Genomic DNA, 21,034 nt, shown 5'->3' with positions numbered 1-21,034 from the left:
CATCATATCAATCCTCCCATTCTTCAATTTTTTAATTTTTTAATTTTTTAATTTTGATAACACCAAATTATTGTATTTATGTTATACAAAATGTAATTATCGGTGTAAATCTCTAGGAATTCAAGTTTAAACACTTGAAAAACAATGATATAAAAGTTAAAATTAAAGAATTTTGAATCTAAACAAATGAGTTCAAATACTAGTATATTATACTTACCTCCAACTGTGGTTCCAATGGCGGTGACGTCCACCTGCGCGCAATTGGTGGCTAGTGGCAGGAGTTGGATACACTCTAAAATCACTGGATGCACACTCCTCAGTTCTCCACCAAGATGACAAATTGGAATTTCTCATGGATTGTAATATTTTTTTTTTTAATTTGGCATTGAAACACTACAACAAAAATGGGCACTGCGCACAATAAATTATCTGTGTCCTTTGAGGCCATTTGAGGCCAAAGAGCCCCAACATATGTGCCTATAGACCAATAACAACAGTGCAACAACTATATTTGCATCCGTGCCCTCTATGGGTGTCACCTTTGATTAGAGGGCACGATATGGCTATTGCTGCTCAAGGGGTTGAGCACAAATAAGGGTTTTTTTTCCCTGTTCTGACACCTGTGTCAGATGACACTTCAAATTCAACTTAGCGCAATTTTTGTAATTGTGCCCTATGAGTTAAATATTAAAAAAAAAAAAATTTAAATAACATCATCGTAACACCTTACAACTTGAAACAAACATTTGAAAACACCAGATCATAATAGGAAAATATTGCTCAGTTTCTCTTCTTGACAGATCAGACTCAACCAAGTAATCAACATTATAAATTAAAGAAAAAAACAAGGCAACGATTTCAAACGTATATTCTTCCTTTCAGCCATTCATCCTTCAGTGGAGGCGTCTATGCTCCACGCGCCATCCTCAGCAATACCATGCACAACTCCATTCATGCGATTCCGACCGCCGCCTGCAGCTACACCAAGGGTTTTAGAATCCGTTTTGGGTCCAAAACAAAATCATTTTCAGCAATTCAAAAGCCCAAAAAAAGCTACAAAGGTAAGGATTCAAAACATACCTTCCTCAGGGCCATTAGGCGGCCGGTGATAGCCTAAAATCAGCCTCAAACTCGCGGACCTCACCGAAAATCTGGAGAATCTCTCCCAAGTTGAAACTGCATCCAACCTTAAACAAATCAGGCATGCAATGCACGAAAACGTTTCTAAACAACCTAAAGAACCTAACTAAGGTGTTTTCAAGACTCACCTATACTAGATTCGACGAAAAATCTCGCCGAAAGGTTAAGCTGCGACGGAGCTCATCACTTCACCGCGTCGATTTTGGTTTCCAGAAAGCAAAGAGTAATGGGAGTCCGTGGTGACGAGAGGAGGAAAGCTGGTGGTTGCCTCTCTAGAGAACGGTAGTTCCCCCGTTGTGTGTCAAGGAAGAAGCCGAGAAGGAGAGAGGAGAGAGAGTGGCAGTGTGGTGTTTGGGTAGTGGCAAGGTTCGCCAAAGTGGCGAATGAGGTGGAGATGGTGCTCCGATTTTCTGTGCAGTGAGCACAGAGATGGTGAAGGATATGACAGAGAATATAGTGGAGAAGTAGAGAGAGTTAGTGAGAGAACGATTGAGTGAAGCAGAGACGGAAGAGTGATGTGTTGAAAAAAAAAGCCTTTATTGTGTGTGTGTAAATTAATTAAAAAAAAAAAAAAATTCTCTCTCTAACATTTAAAAGGACATTTCAAATTTTTGTAGGCACAATTACATGACACAAACTAATGTGCTTATTTGTTAGAGGGCACATTTGAGATATTTTGGTGCTCAATGGAACTTAAAAAGCACAAATATGTCTTAGTGCTCAATGAAAATGCAAAGGGCACATATCAATTGTGTTCTTAGCCCATTTTTCTTGTAGTGAAAACTCGTTGACGCCAAAAATTAAGGCTACATTAAGGTACTTTCAGTCATGGAAATCGATATTTTAGAAAATTAAATAGTGTTTAAGAAATTTTTTTCCCTTTTCTATGTTTTTCACTAAATTGCAGCTTCATCAGTTTGAGACTCTCTTTAAAATGAGCTTATCAAAAAACTCATTTTCTATTAATCACTTTTGAATCAGACATCTAGTTGATCTCATTCCAGGTTTTGGAGATGTTTGATTACTGATTTACAGTGGGAGCACATACGGTTTGATTCTTTATAAGTAACGAAGCATGCATGGGGAAATAAAAAGGTGTAATACATACAATGTCATTCATCCATATTGTAAACACATAAATTAATAACCTTACTTGATGGTGCGACCGTCACACTACAAAATTTCTCAAGCAGTCGAGGGCCAATTTGGTTGCGCAGATTAAACTGTATGATTATTGGGCTTTGGACACTGGGTCACTGATTCGAAGTGGGCGGGCTTTAGAAGACAGCTCCGGGGATTCGGACTGGCACAAACAATAGTTTGTTAATAAGGTTATGTTTTTCTCGGCCTCAGTATGGTTCACTGTGATTAGAGAACAATGTAATTCCAATTTGCATTAGTAAGGTACATTGTTAAACAATAAACTTTTGCACACTAAGTATACTGACGACCAAGCGTCAACTAACTCTTCGTCTAGTGACGTTTCTCCTTGTAATAAAAATATTCTTAATTCGAGTTAACTCTAGATTGTATATGCACAATGCATGGAGAAGGAGCCACGTCCATGTTCCAACAAAGAAAGTGACAGTTATTGTGGCCCTTTACTTATTCAGCCCTTCTATATGTGGTGTGTATTTACTCCCACAAATATCAATCATCACTACACAATAAAAAAGCAACAAGATAAAAACCCAGAAGAGTCTGGAATTCAGTTTCCAACTCTCGCTGGAAAATTGGAAATGGAATTAGGTGCCATTAATCTGTCGTCCCCTTTGTCTCCATCAGCCCTCAGAATTCAGGTAAAATAACCCCATTATTTTACACTCCTGCTTCTGCTTGTTTCTCATCTGCTAATGTTTCTATGTAGACATTGTGGTGTTTTTGTATAAAGTTCAAATTTTGCAAAGCCAATCAAAACAGCTAATTTGGGAGGTGGTTTTTAAAGTTTTGTGTAATTTCATTGCTATGTCTGCTTACCAAGATTCTGATAGGCAAAGGTTTAACTTTTCCCCAGATGAATTCTGATAGGCAAAGGCTTAATCTTTTCCCCAGATGAATTTTATTTTGTAGTAAGTAAATGAGTAATTTGAAAAAAAAAAATATAAGGACATCTGCATAAATAGAAGAAGTTACAAACTTTTAATAAAAAATTTAACTGGGAGGACGCTAAACAGACAATAAACTGCGGTTCATAGACGCCATATTACTTATTGTTTCTTTAGTGTCTTCCCAGTTTTATTTTTTATTTGAAAGTTTGTAAGTGATCGGTGATCCCCGAAATTATAGTTTGTTTTCTCTTGATCATTGAACACTTGGTACTTGGTTCAGAGTGTTCAACTAATTCAAGTAATGGGGATTGTCTTTTGATCAATTCGATGTTCAACTTCATTTCAGCTCAGCCGAGCTTGAATTGTACGATTATCATGTATAAACTGCAGGAAAATAACTAGTGAATTTTAATTGCCAGGACTTAATTACTTGATGGCTTGATATTGCAGGATTTTTCATCACCTGTTGGTAGGAATCATTTTAAAAAATCTTTACATCCTCAGTTGCTGTGCTCTCCACGTCCTAAACCCTTTCTTCAACTTAATGACAGACCACACAGCTTTCTCTACCAACAAAACACTGATAATCTCTCTACGAGAACGTATAGAAGATACATATCAGCAGAAGCTGGAAAGCAAAGTTGGGACTTGACTAGATTCTTGAAAACAATATATTTCTTCAACGAACCTCCCTCTCCTGCTAAGGTTGCACACTGCTAAAGTTTTCGACATTTCTAAAGCAAAAAAGTGATCTTGTTTCAACTAACTAGAATTTGTTATTTGTGAAGTTTATTGAGGCTTTAATTGAAAAACTATCCGGCCCATCACCTAGTAAACCAGAAAGAAAAATGGAAACTTCTGGCATTGTCCTAGTGGCTGGAGCAACCGGTGGTGTAGGTCGAAGGGCAGTCAACATCTTAAGGAAGAAAGGGTTTCCAGTTCGAGTATTGGTATTCTGCTCTTGCCTTATTGTTTCATACTTGTTTCATACTTTTTTTTTTTAATTTTCAAATCACCTTTACTGCTTAAACTTTCCATCCTCAAATTTTTGTTTTTCATATAAACTCTCTCAGGTTAGAAATGAAGAAAAAGCACGGCAGATGTTAGGCCCAGATATCGACTTGGTGAGCTCGCAACCTTGTATGTTAAATTTCCTTGTTGGAATTAGTTATGAGATTCCTACCTTTAGTGGTGATACTTTATGTTGAAGAATCAGACTCATTTGTACAAGACTTATTCAATGGTTGTGGTGTCTTGATGCATGCTACAAGTATATTGCACAAATTGTGGTTGTGGCTTCATTTTTTTTTTATCTTTTACATTCTCAACGGCAACCCTCTTGTATTTCCTGGAAAATGTCAGGTTGTTGGAGACATTACTAAGGAGAGTACGCTAGTTCCTGAGTACTTCAAAGGTGTGAGGAGAGTGATTAATGCGGTTTCTGTCATTGTTGGTCCAAAGGAAGGTGACACTCCTGATAGGCAAAAGTATAGTCAGGTATGTTCCAAAGGCTTTATCTTTGATGCCTTCAAAGTTCATTTATCTTTCTTAAGCAAGCACTTGACAAGCAAATTATTGTTTTGAACAGGGAATCAAGTTCTTTGAACCAGAGGTGACGAACTGATTGCCTACATTTTGTATTTGGAGCCAGAATTTCTTGAATATAAAGTTTAATTTGGGCACGAATAATTATTTTACTTATGTTATGTATGTTAATACAATTATACAAACATGTTCTTCTTAGTAACGTATTGGTTGATTGATGGAAGCAGATAAAGGGGGATTCACCCGAAAAGGTGGAGTACATTGGGATGAAAAATTTGATCAATGCTGTAAAAGGAAGCGTCGGACTTCAAAATGGGAAAATACTTTTTGGATTCGAAGGTATACTCTTCTGAACGGTGAAAACGCTGATTACCATCCTCGCGGATGTCTTATACTAGGTCCAGTTACTTTAGTTGGAAATATAGAAAGCTCTTTCGGAAAAGGGAAAAAACTGGGGGAGAATTTAGGTTTATATGAAATATAGCAGGGGAAGCAAATGGTGAAAAACTTTTATTATACTTGGAAAAAAATGCAAGGGACGATGCTCGAATTTTCCAGATATGGAAGTTAACTGAAATCATCAATGCTTGTAATCTATATGGTGCTCATGTATGTAGTTAGGTACCAAATGAGATCCCTTCTTTTGTTTGTAATTTGCAGGCAATAGTTTTAAGGAAATGACTTGGGGTGCTTTAGATGATGTTGTGATGGGTGGAGTGAGTGAAAGTACATTTCAGATTGACCGAAACGGCGGTGAAAATGGTGGACCAACTGGACTTTTTAAAGGTCTGCTCTATTCGAACTTTAGAACTTTTGTCTGTGTATTGCCTTGTTGGTGGTGCTTCAAGCAGATCGACAATGTTTGATTTTTTTTTCTTTATTTATATTTGGATGCATTTAGTTAACATTTATTTATTTGGTATGTCTCCTTCAGGGGTTGTTTCCACTGCAAACAATGGTGGTTTTACTAGTATCAGAACAAAGGTAAATAGCAATGTTTTCTTCTGGCTTGTACCTAAATTCTGCACCGAGATAGTTACCGCCCTTTGAAGTTCGTAAGTTGCTTATTATCTAGTGATGAATATGCTTGTTTTTAGAATCTACCAGCAGCTGAGGATCTCTCTGCATATGACGGCTTGGAGCTACGCCTTAAAGGTGATGGTCGACGCTATAAGCTAATTGTTCGCACAAGCCGTGATTGGGATACTGTTGGTTACACAGCAGGTTTTGACACTGTTGGAAACCAGTGGCAGACAGTAAGTAACACACTACCCTTTGATTGACATAAACAATGTGATTAAATTCTAAAACTCCATTAATAATCTTTCAAATTCCTTCCAGGTACGCGTACCATTTTCTTCTTTGAAACCAATATTTCGAGCACGAACTGTATCAGATGCGCCACCGTTTGACCCAAGCAACATTGTGTCGTTGCAGGTACAATTTCCGCAGCCATAACGTTCATGTTATTTTAGTCTGTTATTTCATTTTTCTTGCGTCTATGTTTACTGATGATATTCAAAATTATGGCAGCTCATGTTTAGCAAGTTTGAATACGATGGGAAACTGAATCCTACTTTTGTGGAAGGCCCATTTCAGCTCCCATTATCAAGCATACGGGCATATCTAAAAGAACCTATAACTCCCAGGTTTCACTTTATTTTCTTCTTCTTATTTTTTTGAACTATTTTTCAAGGACAGAACATAATTGATCTGCTAGGTGCACTTTCTGGTTTAGTATTTAACTGATCTCCTTGCTTTGAGTCCAATGTAGGTTTGTACATGTAGGTTCTGCAGGAGTCACCCGACCTGAGAGGCCTGGACTTGACCTAAGTAAACAACCTCCCGCTGTTCGCTTGAACAAGGAATTGGATTTTATCCTTACATACAAGTTGAAGGTTTCCTCCTAATCCAGTGCAATCCGTTTGATAATTTGACTTGTATATATTTACTACTATGTTGGGCTTCAACATTTTATTGCATCTTAGTGTTAGGCTGCTATTTACATGTAGCAAGTAGAGTTTTACGATTTAGCTCTTACAATTTTCTGACATTTGAAAGTTTTGGATCAGGGGGAGGATTTAATACGGGAAAGTGGAATACCATACACAATTGTGAGGCCTTGTGCATTAACCGAGGAGCCTGCCGGAGCAGATCTCATTTTTGATCAAGGAGACAATATAACGGTATAGTTAAAAGGGAAGATCAATATTCCCTTTTGTTTGTGATGTATTTAAGTCTCTTTGCTTTGCTTTTGCACGTCAAGTTCGTCAACTATCCAATGGGAATAGTATTCCAAGGAATACTGCGGGCATTGGGTTCTTGGACAGCAGATAATCGTAGATGGCATCTTCCCCTTCTGAATGTGACGATTTACATCATGTATGCAGGGTAAGATTTCAAGAGAGGAGGTTGCTCAAATTTGCGTTGCTGCTTTAGAAAGCCCGTATGCAACTGGCAAGACATTTGAGGTCACACCCTTAATATAGTGCTGTTTCTACATTGTGTTATGCCATGCATCAACTTTTGCAGATTATGACATACTTATAACTCCTTTGCAGGTTAAGAGTGTCATACCATTTAGCCAGCCGTTTACAGTGGATCCCGAAAACCCACCTCCCGAGAAGGACTACGATGTTTACTTTAAAACTTTGAAAGATGGAATTACGGGAAAGGAAATCTTGGAACAAGACCCTGTACCAGTGTAATGCTGCATGTATAGAGCTCTGCTATCAACATTAACTCTGTAAGTCAAAAAAATGGAGCATAATATGCTAACAATTTCGGTCTTATAACAGATAATTTTTCTCGCTTGGAGTTTAAAATAAAGTTACATCCAGCCATTAAATTCCGCCATATATGTTATACATAGATGTACCCTAGAATTGTTGTTTTCAATATAGCATTCCTTGGAACCGCTGCCCTTTTAATTTAAGGCTACCTCCTGTCTCTCTCATTGCAGGTGTATATAGTCATAGCAGATGAAAAGCAGAGGATTCTTTAGGACCATCAAAGCAATCAAAGATTATAAGGTTCTTTAGGACCATCTTAGCAGTGTTTAACTTTGAAATTATAGCCTTTTATCATGAGGTCCAAATCTCGTTATATATAAAGGTTTGAAGATTTTTTTCAACATCAGTTTACTTTGTACACGAGTAGCTTATATTATGTTTTCTAATGATATTCAATGAGTTTGTAAGTATATAGAAAAATGGATCCTTTTTTAAATTATCTACTCAAACCCTATAGTCTTTGGACCATCCTGAATTGAGAGGAACAAGGTGAGGAGAAAATATTTAGTAGGGCAGTCTGCTGGTCAGGTCACTCTCACAAAGGGTGGGCCCTTGTGCATTGGAAGTCATGCTTATGTATAGTGGGGGCTTATTCCATTGTGTGTGTACCTCAACATCCAGTTAATCATGCAGCTCTATGTAAGTTTTTCTCCAGAGCGAGGCCTCATGTACGAGAGCAATTTACATATAACTAGAAGTCTCATATGTCATAGTGGTAGTATCTGAAGGCAATTAAACACTGTTGTGAGAATGTTAAGACACATTACACTATTTGAATAGTTTGTGATACTGTCACAAAATCGCGGCCTAATTTATAGGTAAGATATTCTCCTCATGTAGCTGGCAGGTATGAATTGGAGGCTCTTGCCTTTAAATTTCTCTGTGCAGTGTAAGCTTTGATGAATGCTCTTGCATCTAAGTTTCCTGACCTTGTCATGCTAAAAGTAGACATCTGTTTATACAATTGGAATATATGTCTGGGACTGCGAAGCATTGCTGCCATATGCAAAATAAAGCCTTGGGCGCTGGATCACTGCATGATATGTACATATACGATCTCGAGGATATTATTCCCCTTGTTATTGAATGCAAAAACTGCAATTTGAGGACCCTATAAGCTTGTCTCAGTGAGCTGTGATTTTGGGATATGTTGCATGATCTCACTAATCACAGCATGGTAGTTAATGTTGGAAGAAACTTAGCTACATCGAGATATCATCGTTGCAGTATAAAGTCAATTATAAAGTATCATGCATTTTAACTTTTTTACATAACAAATGTCATTGGTTTGAGATACTGCTCAAATGACATTTCTATTTGACAACATAATTAGTTTAAAATATCACTGCAGTGATATTACTATGACAGAGCGATCCTTCTCATTGATATGCGTTGTTCAATAAGAAATCATTCCCTTTTTTTGCCGTGGGGTTTGAACCTCAAAACTTTCACCTTGTAACCGACACATTAGCTCAAATTTATCATAGGTCATAAACTTTCATAACCGAGTTTCTCACTCTCCCAATGTTCGAATCTTCCTTCTGTATACAAATACATGAGCAATAGTTTTCTACTCCTAAGTACATTAACATTTTTCATAACATTTATGTATGGAATCACTGGCTAATTGAACAACTAATATGCAAATTACAAAACTTTTCGGTTTTGTAAACGGAATTAAAGACCAAAAACAAAAAAAATAAAAACTGAAAGAATAAAAAGGCTCGAAGCCAAAATATTTCTGTTCTCTAAATATTCTTTTTCCTTTTCTTTTTTTGGTTGTAAAAAAGGAATATTTACATGATACAGTAAAAGAACAGTAAAAAATAGGTGTCTGTTTCTTCTACCTTGTTTGATTTGAATTGGTTTCTTGATCTGCAATCCTCATAAATGAAGTCAGGATGGCTTCAAAATATCCTTCAAGAACACCAGCATCCCTACAAAATATCAGACAAAAACATACATAAAAAACCAAGTGTGAAACAACCTAAGCGCGATAGAGAAGTACAAAAGTAAACCAATCACACAAACAAAACAAGAAGCTTAAGCAACTCACCCCAAAACAAGCTTTATCGTGTCTTGCAGAAGGAGCGTCCGTTAGGGTTGAAAGTCTGGCAAGCATTTCTTGTTCAGTGACGATTTTTCCTTGAGAGCTCAGGAATACCGTACGCCGGACCAGAGGAGACCACAATCCGCTCTGCTCGTAATCAAAGTCGAACTCCGTGGCATCGAAGAACTTCTGCAGAAGTCGATCAGAGGTAGATTTTGGGACCAACTGCACAGTTGGACAAGTGGAAAGAGGACACGTGTCAGGCAACCCAGGTGAGGACGAAGAAGAAGGAGAAGAGAGCTCAGACTCAGTGCCAGAAGACATTTGGACAAATTGGAACCAAGAGTAATGGAACTGGAAAGATGAGGAACTTATAACTTGACAAAAATAATGTGTGTGTATAAAGGGTAAGTGTGGTAAGAACGTGTATGGCTGTATGTAATCATAGGGGGAGATCGTGGATACCATGATACTTATCTCTTTGTTTATGTGTTTCAATATCTGGTAGCACTCTTTGTTTTTTTTTTAAGCTAAATAGTCGCTGGAATTTGAAAAGGTTTGCTTTAGAGAGATGCTAGAGGAGCAATATATTAACAAAAATAATATTCATACTATGTTTTTGTACCACATTTTCATACCACTTTAGATGACATTTGATGTGGACAACCACATCATTTGAATTAATCAGATTTTTAAATTTAGTTTATTATTCAATAAACTAATAATTAAGAAAAACTAATTAATTAAATGATAATTGTGGTACACAAGGAGTCTTTTTCCTTCATTTCCTTGAGTTTTGCAAATTTTTCAAATGATATGATTATCCACATCAGATGTCACCTAAGATGGTATAGAAATATGGTATAAAAACATGATATGAATAACATTACTCATATATTAAACGAGGTCTATAGAAATTGGTTCTGTAGTTCACATCACAAGATGCTTAGCCTGCTTATATACGTATAGGGCCCCGTTTGGAAATAATTTATGTAGGAAACTGTTGTACTTGTGCAACATATGGCGAAGATAGAGTGGATCGAACAATAGCTTGACAAATGTAAAACGTCGAAGTTAATCATGCTTTACATATTACTTTCAAAGTTTCGATGTGAGCTCATAACATGCTGTTTTAAAAAGAATAACCTCGCGAGTCAAATAATGCAATACCACGTCAGTCAACCTAAATTTTTATCCGCTGTGAATGGACATGGTGGCACACATAAATCATTTGTGGGTCTACTTCATGGGACACCCAACTAATTTCTCAACGCTTGCATAATTCATGGTTGGTGTGAATGATTGTCCGGTTGGTGAGGAGAGATCCCAAATCATATTTTTGGTGCAATTTCAGGCAGAAAAACTGGTTTCTATAAGACATAGTTGAATGTATTATTTCCTTGGACCAAGAACCGTAGAGTATCAGGCACCTTTGAGTGGTCATGCTATACGAAGAAAACTTTATTGTACAATAATGTATATCATATATCGGTCGTAGATTGAATGGATTTACTTTTTCTCTGATGTACAACGATAATAATTATTATTGTTGAATTTGCAAATTGATGTAATGATAGAAAAATGCTACTAGTGATGATTATGAGTAGCGCAGAATGAAGATCGATCACTTTGGTGCTGAAAACAGTGTCAGTTTTCATGCTTTCAGAAGCTTTGTCAAAAGGGAACGATCATGAAAAAAATGTGAATCATTATTACAAATCAAGAAAAGGCAGCAATAGAAATATCCCAATCTCATTGTAGTCATTAGCTAACATGGTTCACGATATTAACCATAACATATATACCCCAAAAGTGTCACACTCTAGTTGCTTGTTAAGTTCTTTGGTGTAATTTGTTCATACATATATTATGAATGGCTATGATACTTGCACCGTAAATTCAGTCACATAGCCAGAATTTTATGTCAAAAGTCTCAATCCGAAATGCCTATTGATTTTGCAAAAAGTACTTTGTTGTGTGGTAAACAACCATCATCGTTTGGGTCTGGTATGGTGTCGTGCTCTTCATTCTCTTCCTTAAACCTAAACCCTAAGCTTGTCTAACTTTCTTTATCTCTCATTCCACTGATCCCCAGACCGGAGTCCTCCTCAAAGCTCCAAAGCAACGGATTTTCTAAACTCCATAGGAGCCACTAACCTCAAATCAAACTCGATGAAAAAAATTTCAAGTAAAAATGTCGAATTAGGGCTCAGAGCCTACAAAGAAAACCTTGAAAAATATACACATAATACTTAACTTTGAAAAAAATGTCAAAATGCATGGGCATGATACCATCCTGATCTCTTCATGGCTCCGCCTCTTTATTAGTTAGACCACATATGCTATCAATAGAATAATAATTTCATTTATTAGATGGTTCATAAGAGCAAGTCCACCCCATGTGGGTAGACCGGCTCACAACACACAAAACGGGCCGACACCCCCCAACAGTGCTCCTGTGACATCTCAATTCTCACATCACCCAGGGGAGTGATCCTTAAATGTATATTCCCATCCTTACCTAGCACGAGGCCTTTTGGGAGCTCACTGGCTTCGGGTTCCATGGGAACTCCGAAGTTAAGCGAGAAGAGGACTAGAGCAATCCCATGATGGGTGACCCACTGGGAAGTTGCTCGTGAGTTCCCAAAAACAAAACCGTGAGGGAATGGTAAGCCCAAAGCGGACAATATCGTGCTACGGTGGTGGAGTGGGCCCGGGAAGTGGTCCCCCCCGGGCCGGGATGTGACAGCTCCAGCCCAGCCTAATAGGTTGGCACCCAGCCCAAGCCAAGCCATAGGTCGGCCCAAATTGTGCTGAGCAATCAGCTGGCCTATGTGACGTTAGGCTTGCGTCAGCCTGACGTCACAGGGCACTGATATTTTTTTTTTGCATTAGGCACGTGGGAAACAAGCACTAGTGGGCGCGTGTCCCCGACAAAAATAAAGGCGATGGGGCCCGCTGTTTCAGCCCATGTGGCTCGTTATGGGCCATTGGATTTCCAAAGATTAGTTTTCTGGACCGTTGGATTTCCAACGGTCAAAAAAATTTCAAATTCGAACCTAACGACTAGATGACGTGGTGCGTTTTGGCCCGTCCGATCCCAAGATCAACGGTTCACGATTTTCATACAAAAAAAAAGAGAAAAAAAAAAAACCAAACGGTCAGAATTATGACCATTGGCCACGTGTCCACATTTGGGCTGTTGGATTTGAATCCTTTTCAAATCCAACGGTTCAGATTAATTAACTTAATTAAAATTAATAATAATTAATTAAAAATTAAATTTTTTTTCTTTCTATAAATACCTAACCATCATCTTCCACCTTACACCATATTTCAACATTTTCTACCAAAGCTTTCATACACTTTCAGACAATGACACGTGGTGTGACAAGTTTGGTTAAAAATCTTATTCGAAGTTAAAACTATTTATTTATTTATTATTTTATAAAAAAATTAAATATTTTAAATGGGCTAGGTGCTAACGTATTTTATAGATGTGGAGATGCATTTTTTAGGAGTGGAGATGCATTTGACCTATTACTGTTTATTGAGGCCTATCACTATTCACTGAATAGATTAAATGGGCTGAATGCTGGCGCATTTTTTTAAGAGTAGATTTGCTCTAATGTTTTGCAAATAAAATCTTAACTAACAACAATATTAAATAAAATATCATAATATCTCACTCGAATCTGCTAAATACTATCCTACTTTCTTGTTTCTGAAAGCCCACTTAGCCCAAAGACCAGAAATTAGAAGACCCAAAAACGAGCATCCCAAAATCTCAAAAACACCCTCCCGCCGAATGAGACCTCTCAGCTGTAACCCACTTTGATCAAGCAAGGACATAAACGTCATTTCACTTTCCACATTCTCTCCTTCCAGACAGCAGTCTTCCACAGGTCTGGCGCATCCGAAAAGCCGAAAACAAAAATAATAACGAAGATTTCAGAGAGCAAAAGCAAATCACCGGGAGAGATCTGAAGAACGAGATCACCGCTTTCTTCTTAGAAGCCAAAAAGCTTCAGACTTCTTCTTTGGGGTCACAGTAATGGCTGGGTACAGAGCTGAGGATGACTACGACTACCTCTTCAAGTTGGTGCTGATCGGCGACTCCGGCGTCGGCAAGTCCAACTTGCTGTCGAGGTTCACCAGGAACGAGTTCAGCCTCGAGTCCAAGTCCACCATCGGAGTCGAGTTCGCCACCCGCAGCTTGGATGTTGACGGCAAAGTCATCAAGGCCCAGATTTGGGACACTGCTGGCCAAGAACGGTTGGTCTGCTTTCTTGCTTCTTTCTTCATCTTTCTGCTTATTTGTGATCTGGGTTATTCTTATTTTTTTGAGTTTTTAGGTGGGATTGAAGCTTTTGGTTGATGATCATAAGATATGAAATGGGTCAGGGTTGTTGGGTTTTAGGTGATGAAAGAATTAAGCTTTTGCAATTTGGTTGGTGCCTGGATTTGGTGCTTTTTTGGGTTGTTTTAGTAGATCTGAGTATTAGAATCAAAGTGCTCATAATTTTCTTGGTTTCGATTTGTTTCTGTAGCAATCTAAGTTATACACAGATCAAGCATTGATTCATTGTCTGAAGGAAAATTGCGGTTTTGACATTATTTTGTTGTTGTTGTTGTGCATATCTGCATTTCTTCTGCAATTCATTTTAACTTTATATATGACTTATGAATTAGAAATGAAATGAAATGTGCAAGCTGTGTTTATAGGTCTCTGTAATTTATGCTTTCCGGTTGGTGTGAATTGGTATTTGGAAATGCCTGGTTGCTAGTTGCTGCATGTAACGTCCTTGATCCATCGGATACAATGCTTAAATAGTAAATGCCATTACTTTCTACAGAGAAATGTACTTAATTTTCAGTGGAATGATGATTTTTAGCGCAGAACTTCTGTTTGTTGGATACCATTACTCAGTGAAGCTTTGTTAATGGCTGGCTTGTCTTAAATATATGTGGTAGTCAAACCAACCCTCTCTGTTTCAAAGTCATTACTTTGTGGAGATTCCAGCTACTGTGTTGGTAGAGAGATCTTTCATTAAATCTGCTTTCAAATTTTCATCTGGGCTTCAAATTCTGTATGGGCACCAGTAAAAAAAAAGATGTAATATAACTGTGGTGTCGCCCCCTGAGTATTCTTACAGTTTACTGATGAGGCTACAGTCTTTTGTTAGAAAAAAGGCAACTTGTTTAACATTAGTGGAACATGATTGTTTGATCTCCGCTAACATGGAATTATCAAAGAGATTGTATTTCTTATTGAGAAACTGAACAGATTTTCTCAAAGTGCAGAGTTTGAACTTGACATGTTTTGAAAAGAAATTGGTGTGATAAATGTGACCTATAGGTAATGCATTTAAGTTAAGTTTTATATTATGCTTTCTGGAATGAATTGCTGGTGGGGAAGTGCTCATGCAATGCAGGTGTGCTATAGTTTGCCTTGACCGTTATGATCTTTAGGGGTAAAAATATGATGATTTTAGTATTTCATCATTATGAAAAGCACAGAAATTATACTCAGTTTCAAATCTTACCACTTTAAGGTATAATATAATAAACAAGATAAGTCATATCTGAGCAGATGGATGTTGAAGTTGGCCAAAGTTTTGCTTTCTGTATTACCTACGATCAAATGTGTCTCTATATTCTAATGACTTTCTATGAGCCTGGAGCAATTTTGCATTTCGAGAAATAAAGCCTTCCTAATTTATTACCATTCAAACCAGTACTGCTACTACAAATCCGAACTCTCTATTGTCATCCAAACTCCTTCACATGCCTTTTCACTTTGAACAGGTTTTCTGCATCACTGTTTAGCCAGTATTGTGCCACATGCACACTTGCTCTTCTATTAAACTATTTTGGTTCGAATTTTATGCATATTCAATAATGGATAATAGTTTGAGCACCCAAACAGACAGCTGATGAGGATTATCTAGTCTCCCTTACTGTTCTGGTGAAGTTGTACGAACTGCGAGACAGTTCAATTACCCTCGAATTCAAGTTACATTATTCTTCCTAGAATAAGAGGGGTGCGATGAGTGTAAACTATCAGGTCCACTTTCTTTTCTAGCATTGAGAAGGAGAAAATAATGAATGTTATAATAGAAAAACAAAAATGCTGCACATTCTTATGAGTTATTCTGCTTAAGCTGACAAGATAATTTAAAATCTCTTCATTGAATACTACGTGCTCTCCTAGCGAGAATTGTGGCCAGTCCACATAAACAAATCGTTTAAAGTATATGTTGAGTGCTTCATGGTATGCCAATATAGTTGTCTCAGGATTACCCCTTCTCTTGAAAAAAAAATGGTAAAATGAAGCCATCTTATTAGCAACACTGAGGTTGTGATTGACACCAAATATTGGTTGAACTATTTTGTTTGAAACCCATGTTAGATATCCACACAGGATTGGAGAAAGATAGACTAAATAACCCAACCTACCCACCGTGCCCAACTATTATTAAACTGTTTAAACCAATGAGGATGTGAGATAACTAATCTCTTCACTATGTTATTCGACATGCACAAATTTTCTTCTGAAACATATTCTAAAGCCACCATCCGACTTCAGGTCCATATATGACACTAAGTTACCCCAAGCCATCCACCTCAACCCAACCTGTCACTAACAACATTTGTTGTCTGTGTACCGATGTTACCATTGTGTACAGAAAAATTGATGAACTTTTGGCTCTATTCAGATGGGTTATGTATGGTTGTATCATATTATTATTAAATATTCAATGTATAATTTGACAGCATTTCTTTTTTGGGATGATGTTGACACTTGATCTGGAACACCTACATTTGCTGTGATGTAGAACTTCAATATGCTCTCGTTTGATAGTTTATATGTAATTGTCTCTCTCTAGTAATGCTGTATATGGGATTTTGAATAAGTTAATGGTAATTTGATGTCCTAACTAATTGTGTTAGTATTATATTGTTATCGTTATCATTATTTAGTATCGTTACATTAGTGCTATAGTTTGGGACTTGGCAGTGAAAAATTCGATGTTTTTTGGATTCCTTTCACATCAAGCTTGTATTTACCTCTTGTATTGTATTTGTAGGTACCGAGCGATAACAAGTGCTTACTATCGAGGGGCTGTCGGTGCACTACTTGTGTATGATGTCACTCGGAATTCAACATTTGAAAGTGTGGAAAGGTGGTTAAAGGAGTTAAGAGACCATACTGATCCCAACATTGTTGTCATGCTTGTTGGTAACAAATCAGATCTTCGTCACCTTGTGGCAGTCTCAACTGAGGACGGAAAATCCTTTGCCGAGAGGGAGTCTCTCTACTTCATGGAAACTTCTGCACTTGAAGCGACCAATGTGGACAATGCATTTTCTGAAGTCCTCACCCAGATCTTTCGCATTGTGAGCAGGAAGGCCATGGAGGCTGGCGATGGAGCTGCTTCGACCGTTCCTCAAGGGGAGAAAATCGACATCAGTAAAGATGTTTCAGCTGTGAAGAAAGCTGGATGTTGCTCAAGCTAGGGACCGAATCTGCACTGGATGTAGCTGGTTTCTGTTACGACATGATCTGTTATTCCCTCTACTGGGTTGTGTAAAAAAAAATCTCGGAAATTCTGCCGGCGTTAGGAGATAGGCAGGCGGGGTTCGGTGTTTACTTCCATTGTCGTTATCATTAATTATCCAAGACAAATATGTTTAGCCGATCAAGAGGAGCTTGTAACAAGATATTACATGTTACTTTTCACATAGGTTTTCGCCCGAATTATTCGGCATTCCGAGATTATATTCTTGAGACGAATTAATTGAAATTGTTCATTCAACTCCCTATGTATAATCTGTCCTACGTTGGCAAATGTTTCATGGCTGCTGTGTAGTCCCCTCTTTAGACGGATTGTCGTGCAGGTCGATTCCTAGAAAACAAAACAGTTGGTGAAGGTGTGGTGCGTGTCGTTTTGGAATTCATTTTTTGCCCAACTCAAAAATTTAGTTTGGACGTTGTTTTTCGATGATCTGATGTGTTCGTAATCATCGGGGAAGGATGTCATTGCCGATACGAATTAAGCAATTCCAAACACTTCCCTTGTCCACAGGCAAAGCCGGACGGCCGGCGTTCAGTAATCCACAGATTAGCCTACCTACGACAACAGCACAAATTGCACAATATGTTGTATTATCCATTGAGGGAAAGCTAAGGAAATTGCAAGCCGTTAGATTTGTGTGGACCCCACATTGATTGAATCCGCTCCCACCAACGGCGCAGGGAGAGCTTCTATTATTGCGACAGATATTTCAAGTCAAATACGCAATATTATGTGGAATAGTTAAAACATAGAATACATGTAAATATGTGCATGGACAATTGTCTCTAACACAACTCCTATCTATTGTGGTACTGCTAAATTTGATCACACAATCAAATCAAAATGTATGCGATTCATAAAAAGTTGGAGTCCAAGAAAATTGTGATTACTCACTGTTCATCATAATCTAACGATAGGTGGTCATTTAACTCTTTTGTCGTACTTTCTTCTCCACCTTTGAGATTATGATTGAACAGTGAGTGACAACAATTTTCTCGAACCCTAATCTAAAAAAACGCAACTCATGATTTATATGTGATTGTCAGTTTAGCACAATAATATGTTAGTTTGTCCAATAAAAAATATGGGAATTGTTATCGGCACTCCAAAAATCTCATTCTACCCTCCAAATTTTCTATATTCAGAAAGAAAAATATACTTGTGAGGAATGTAGAATAAGATTTTTGAAGTGTCAATATCACTTTCCAAAAATATTTATGACTTTACCGTTATTACAAGTGTGCCTTATTCAAACCTAGATTCCAGCCAATACTCGCGGAAGGTATTTAACGCAGAGCACGTTACATGCAGAGACAAAAACTTGGCAGGCTTTGAGGTTTATTAGGGAATTGGAACCTTTTTTGAGCAGGAGATCAGGAGCCTCCTGACCCACTAACATAGGCCGTTGGATTTTGATTCAACGACTACAATTATTATAACTTTTAGAAGAGTATCTCGTTTGTAATCGTTGAATTAAAATCTAACGGTCTGTGTTAATGGATTAGAAAGTTCCTGATCTCCCGGAGAGGATCCAATTCCATTTATTAGGGTTTGAATAAAATGGTGAATCTTCATGCCTAATCTGTCATTTGACTTAATTTATTCATCTCTGCCTTTCTGTCTCCGTAAAATGCCGTAACGGATAAGGAAGAAGTAGATCCCATCCAACTATCCAAAAGGATTCTTCCGTGACATGAGCAATGACTGTGCAATAATTTATATGACGTATTAAATGCTGTGCAGATGTTGTAAATCAAATACTAAAATAAAAAGCCAGTTGCAAAGATGAGACATTTTTTAAACAATCGTATTAATATTTTAAATTCGACAAGACCAAGTAGGGGTTTAAACTTTAAATAATGCAGGTTAGTCGTAAAAAAAAAAAAAAATACAATTTAGGGTTTCGAACTATAAATATAAAAAAGATAGCATATAATTTAGGGTTTTGAACTAATATATATACACACACACACATATAGATCCTTTAAGGAAAGAGATCTCCATTTTTCAAAAAAAAATAGGGACACCTTCTTGACCATTAGATTTGACTCTAATGAAATTCCGTGGATGAGATTAAATCACATGCCACAGAATCTCAACCAGAAGATTTCATTAAAGCAAAATCTAACGGTCAAGAAGATGTTCCCATTTTTTTGAAAAATGAGGATCCCTTCCCTTAAAGGCTTCCTATATATATCCAGTTGGGTCCCCTTCTTTAGTCTTCATCAACAACTTATATCAAATCTTTCTTCCATCAATTTTAGGGTTTATAATAATATGTTGGGGTAAGCCGGTACAGTTAAGGATAGTATTACCACATATTCATTTTTGCTTTTCACGTACTTATTTTAATTTTTTAACATCGAATCGAATAAATTGAAAAAGATTAATGATCAAAATTTAATAAAACTACGCGACAAATAAAAATTAGCATGCAATTAGTAATGCTCCTTAATTTTTTTGAAAATTAAAGTGTGACGTGCAAGACATTTTAGTATGTATTTTCAACGGCCACCATAATTGGTGACGGGGTCAAAATCCAGCTATACCATCACTACCTAAAAGTCAAGGGTTTTGGCTTTCTTTGACTTTGGAAATGATCTGCCTAGAAATTAGAAAGACACTTTCGTTCGACGTCTAATCGAACAATGAGAATCTTAAGTCAGTTTGAGTTCCCAATTTCATAACGTACGTGGGTTGCTTATGATTATGAAGGTGGAATAGAACCTACATAATGGCGTGCGTAGAAAATTAAAAAGGAAAAACAAAACCCTAAGGCTCGGTACTATCTTGTATTCTATATTTTGTTTTTGAAATTAATGAATATTAAGTATTTTATTTTTATTTTTTAAAACAAAAAATTGAATTAAAAAAGGATACCAAATAAACCCAAATTGTCTTTATATTATCTTTAGTATTTTTTTTTTTATACAACGGGGCGTAAGCTTTAAAGAAAATGAAAGATTACATAAGAATATTACGAGGCTACAAAACTCTAGCTATATCTGCAATTAGCAACCAACGACAAGAAAAAGGAGCTTGCTCAAAAAAATGGACCTAAACTGCATGACAAACCCAAATGAGCCAAATCATCAGCAATAAAATTCTTTTCATGATATATATGACGAATTTAACAAGACCAACTTTGGTGCATAAGGGCATGCCAATTCAATGATAAACTTTCCAGATGGTGACAATAAGGGTATTTTTGCATTTAAAATCAATTTTACTGCAAGTGGAAAATCCGATTCCACCATGATCCTCTTATGTGTATGTGTGTGTTTAACCCACTATTTTTCTTCTTTTTTTTTTGTTATTATTTGTATTTAGATTATTGCGTTGATTTTAAATCAATCATATGTATACAAGAAAACAATATTTGGAGAATTATTGCTGGGATTATACACTACTTCATGTTATATCTCATATTCCACTAATTACTTGACGAGAAAGATAGACACATCATTGCATAATATGCAAATGATGATTCTAAGACTAAAGAGTTACCCTAGTATCATGGCAATACTATACATCATTGAAAAAGGAAAGGAACGTTAAAAAAAATACAGTGTGGATTGCTTCGAGCAAACAAAAGTCGATAAAATTCAATGTGCAGGATAAGATCGATGGAACTCAAGGAAGAATAAAGAGGAAGCAAATGGCGATGTTATTATCGATGGTTGCTGGATTATTTTATTTGTCATAATTAATTTAGGAAAAAGAATATAATTAACCTAGCTAGCTCCAAGGGCTAGCTAACAGTCCGACTTTTGAATTGGGGTCAAGTTTGATTTGGTTCTAATCCCCTTACACTAATGCATCCAAAAGCTTCAAGATGCTAAATTGAGTATGGGAAGACAAGAGAAAAGACCACAACTT

General features: G+C 37.0%; 2 protein-coding genes across 2 annotated transcripts; both read left to right on the top strand.

The window, feature by feature from the left end:
* Positions 1–2,794: 2,794 nt before the first annotated feature.
* LOC137726040 (protein HIGH CHLOROPHYLL FLUORESCENCE PHENOTYPE 173, chloroplastic) lies at positions 2,795–7,993 on the top strand. Its single transcript, XM_068464896.1, has 17 exons — positions 2,795–2,939; positions 3,639–3,893; positions 3,977–4,138; positions 4,262–4,312; positions 4,551–4,685; positions 4,777–4,800; positions 4,961–5,072; positions 5,394–5,519; positions 5,668–5,717; positions 5,831–5,989; positions 6,075–6,170; positions 6,267–6,382; positions 6,508–6,631; positions 6,806–6,919; positions 7,124–7,204; positions 7,295–7,479; positions 7,696–7,993. Exons 1-16 carry the CDS (start codon positions 2,880–2,882, stop codon positions 7,439–7,441), a joined length of 1,812 nt encoding a protein of 603 aa, XP_068320997.1. The 5' UTR covers positions 2,795–2,879; the 3' UTR covers positions 7,442–7,479; positions 7,696–7,993.
* A 5,465-nt stretch (positions 7,994–13,458) lies between these two features.
* LOC137726041 (ras-related protein RIC2) lies at positions 13,459–17,395 on the top strand. The gene is made up of 2 exons (XM_068464897.1): positions 13,459–13,850; positions 16,667–17,395. The coding sequence occupies exons 1-2, from the start codon at positions 13,630–13,632 to the stop codon at positions 17,094–17,096; spliced, it is 651 nt and encodes a 216-aa protein (XP_068320998.1). The 5' UTR covers positions 13,459–13,629; the 3' UTR covers positions 17,097–17,395.
* The last annotated feature ends 3,639 nt before the right edge of the window (positions 17,396–21,034 follow it).

The sequence above is a fragment of the Pyrus communis genome, chromosome 2 (assembly GCF_963583255.1).
Source record: "Pyrus communis chromosome 2, drPyrComm1.1, whole genome shotgun sequence".
NCBI classification, from domain to species: domain Eukaryota; kingdom Viridiplantae; phylum Streptophyta; class Magnoliopsida; order Rosales; family Rosaceae; genus Pyrus; species Pyrus communis.
Note: the sequence above shows the minus strand (reverse complement) of the source record. Positions and strands in the feature narration are given on the sequence as shown.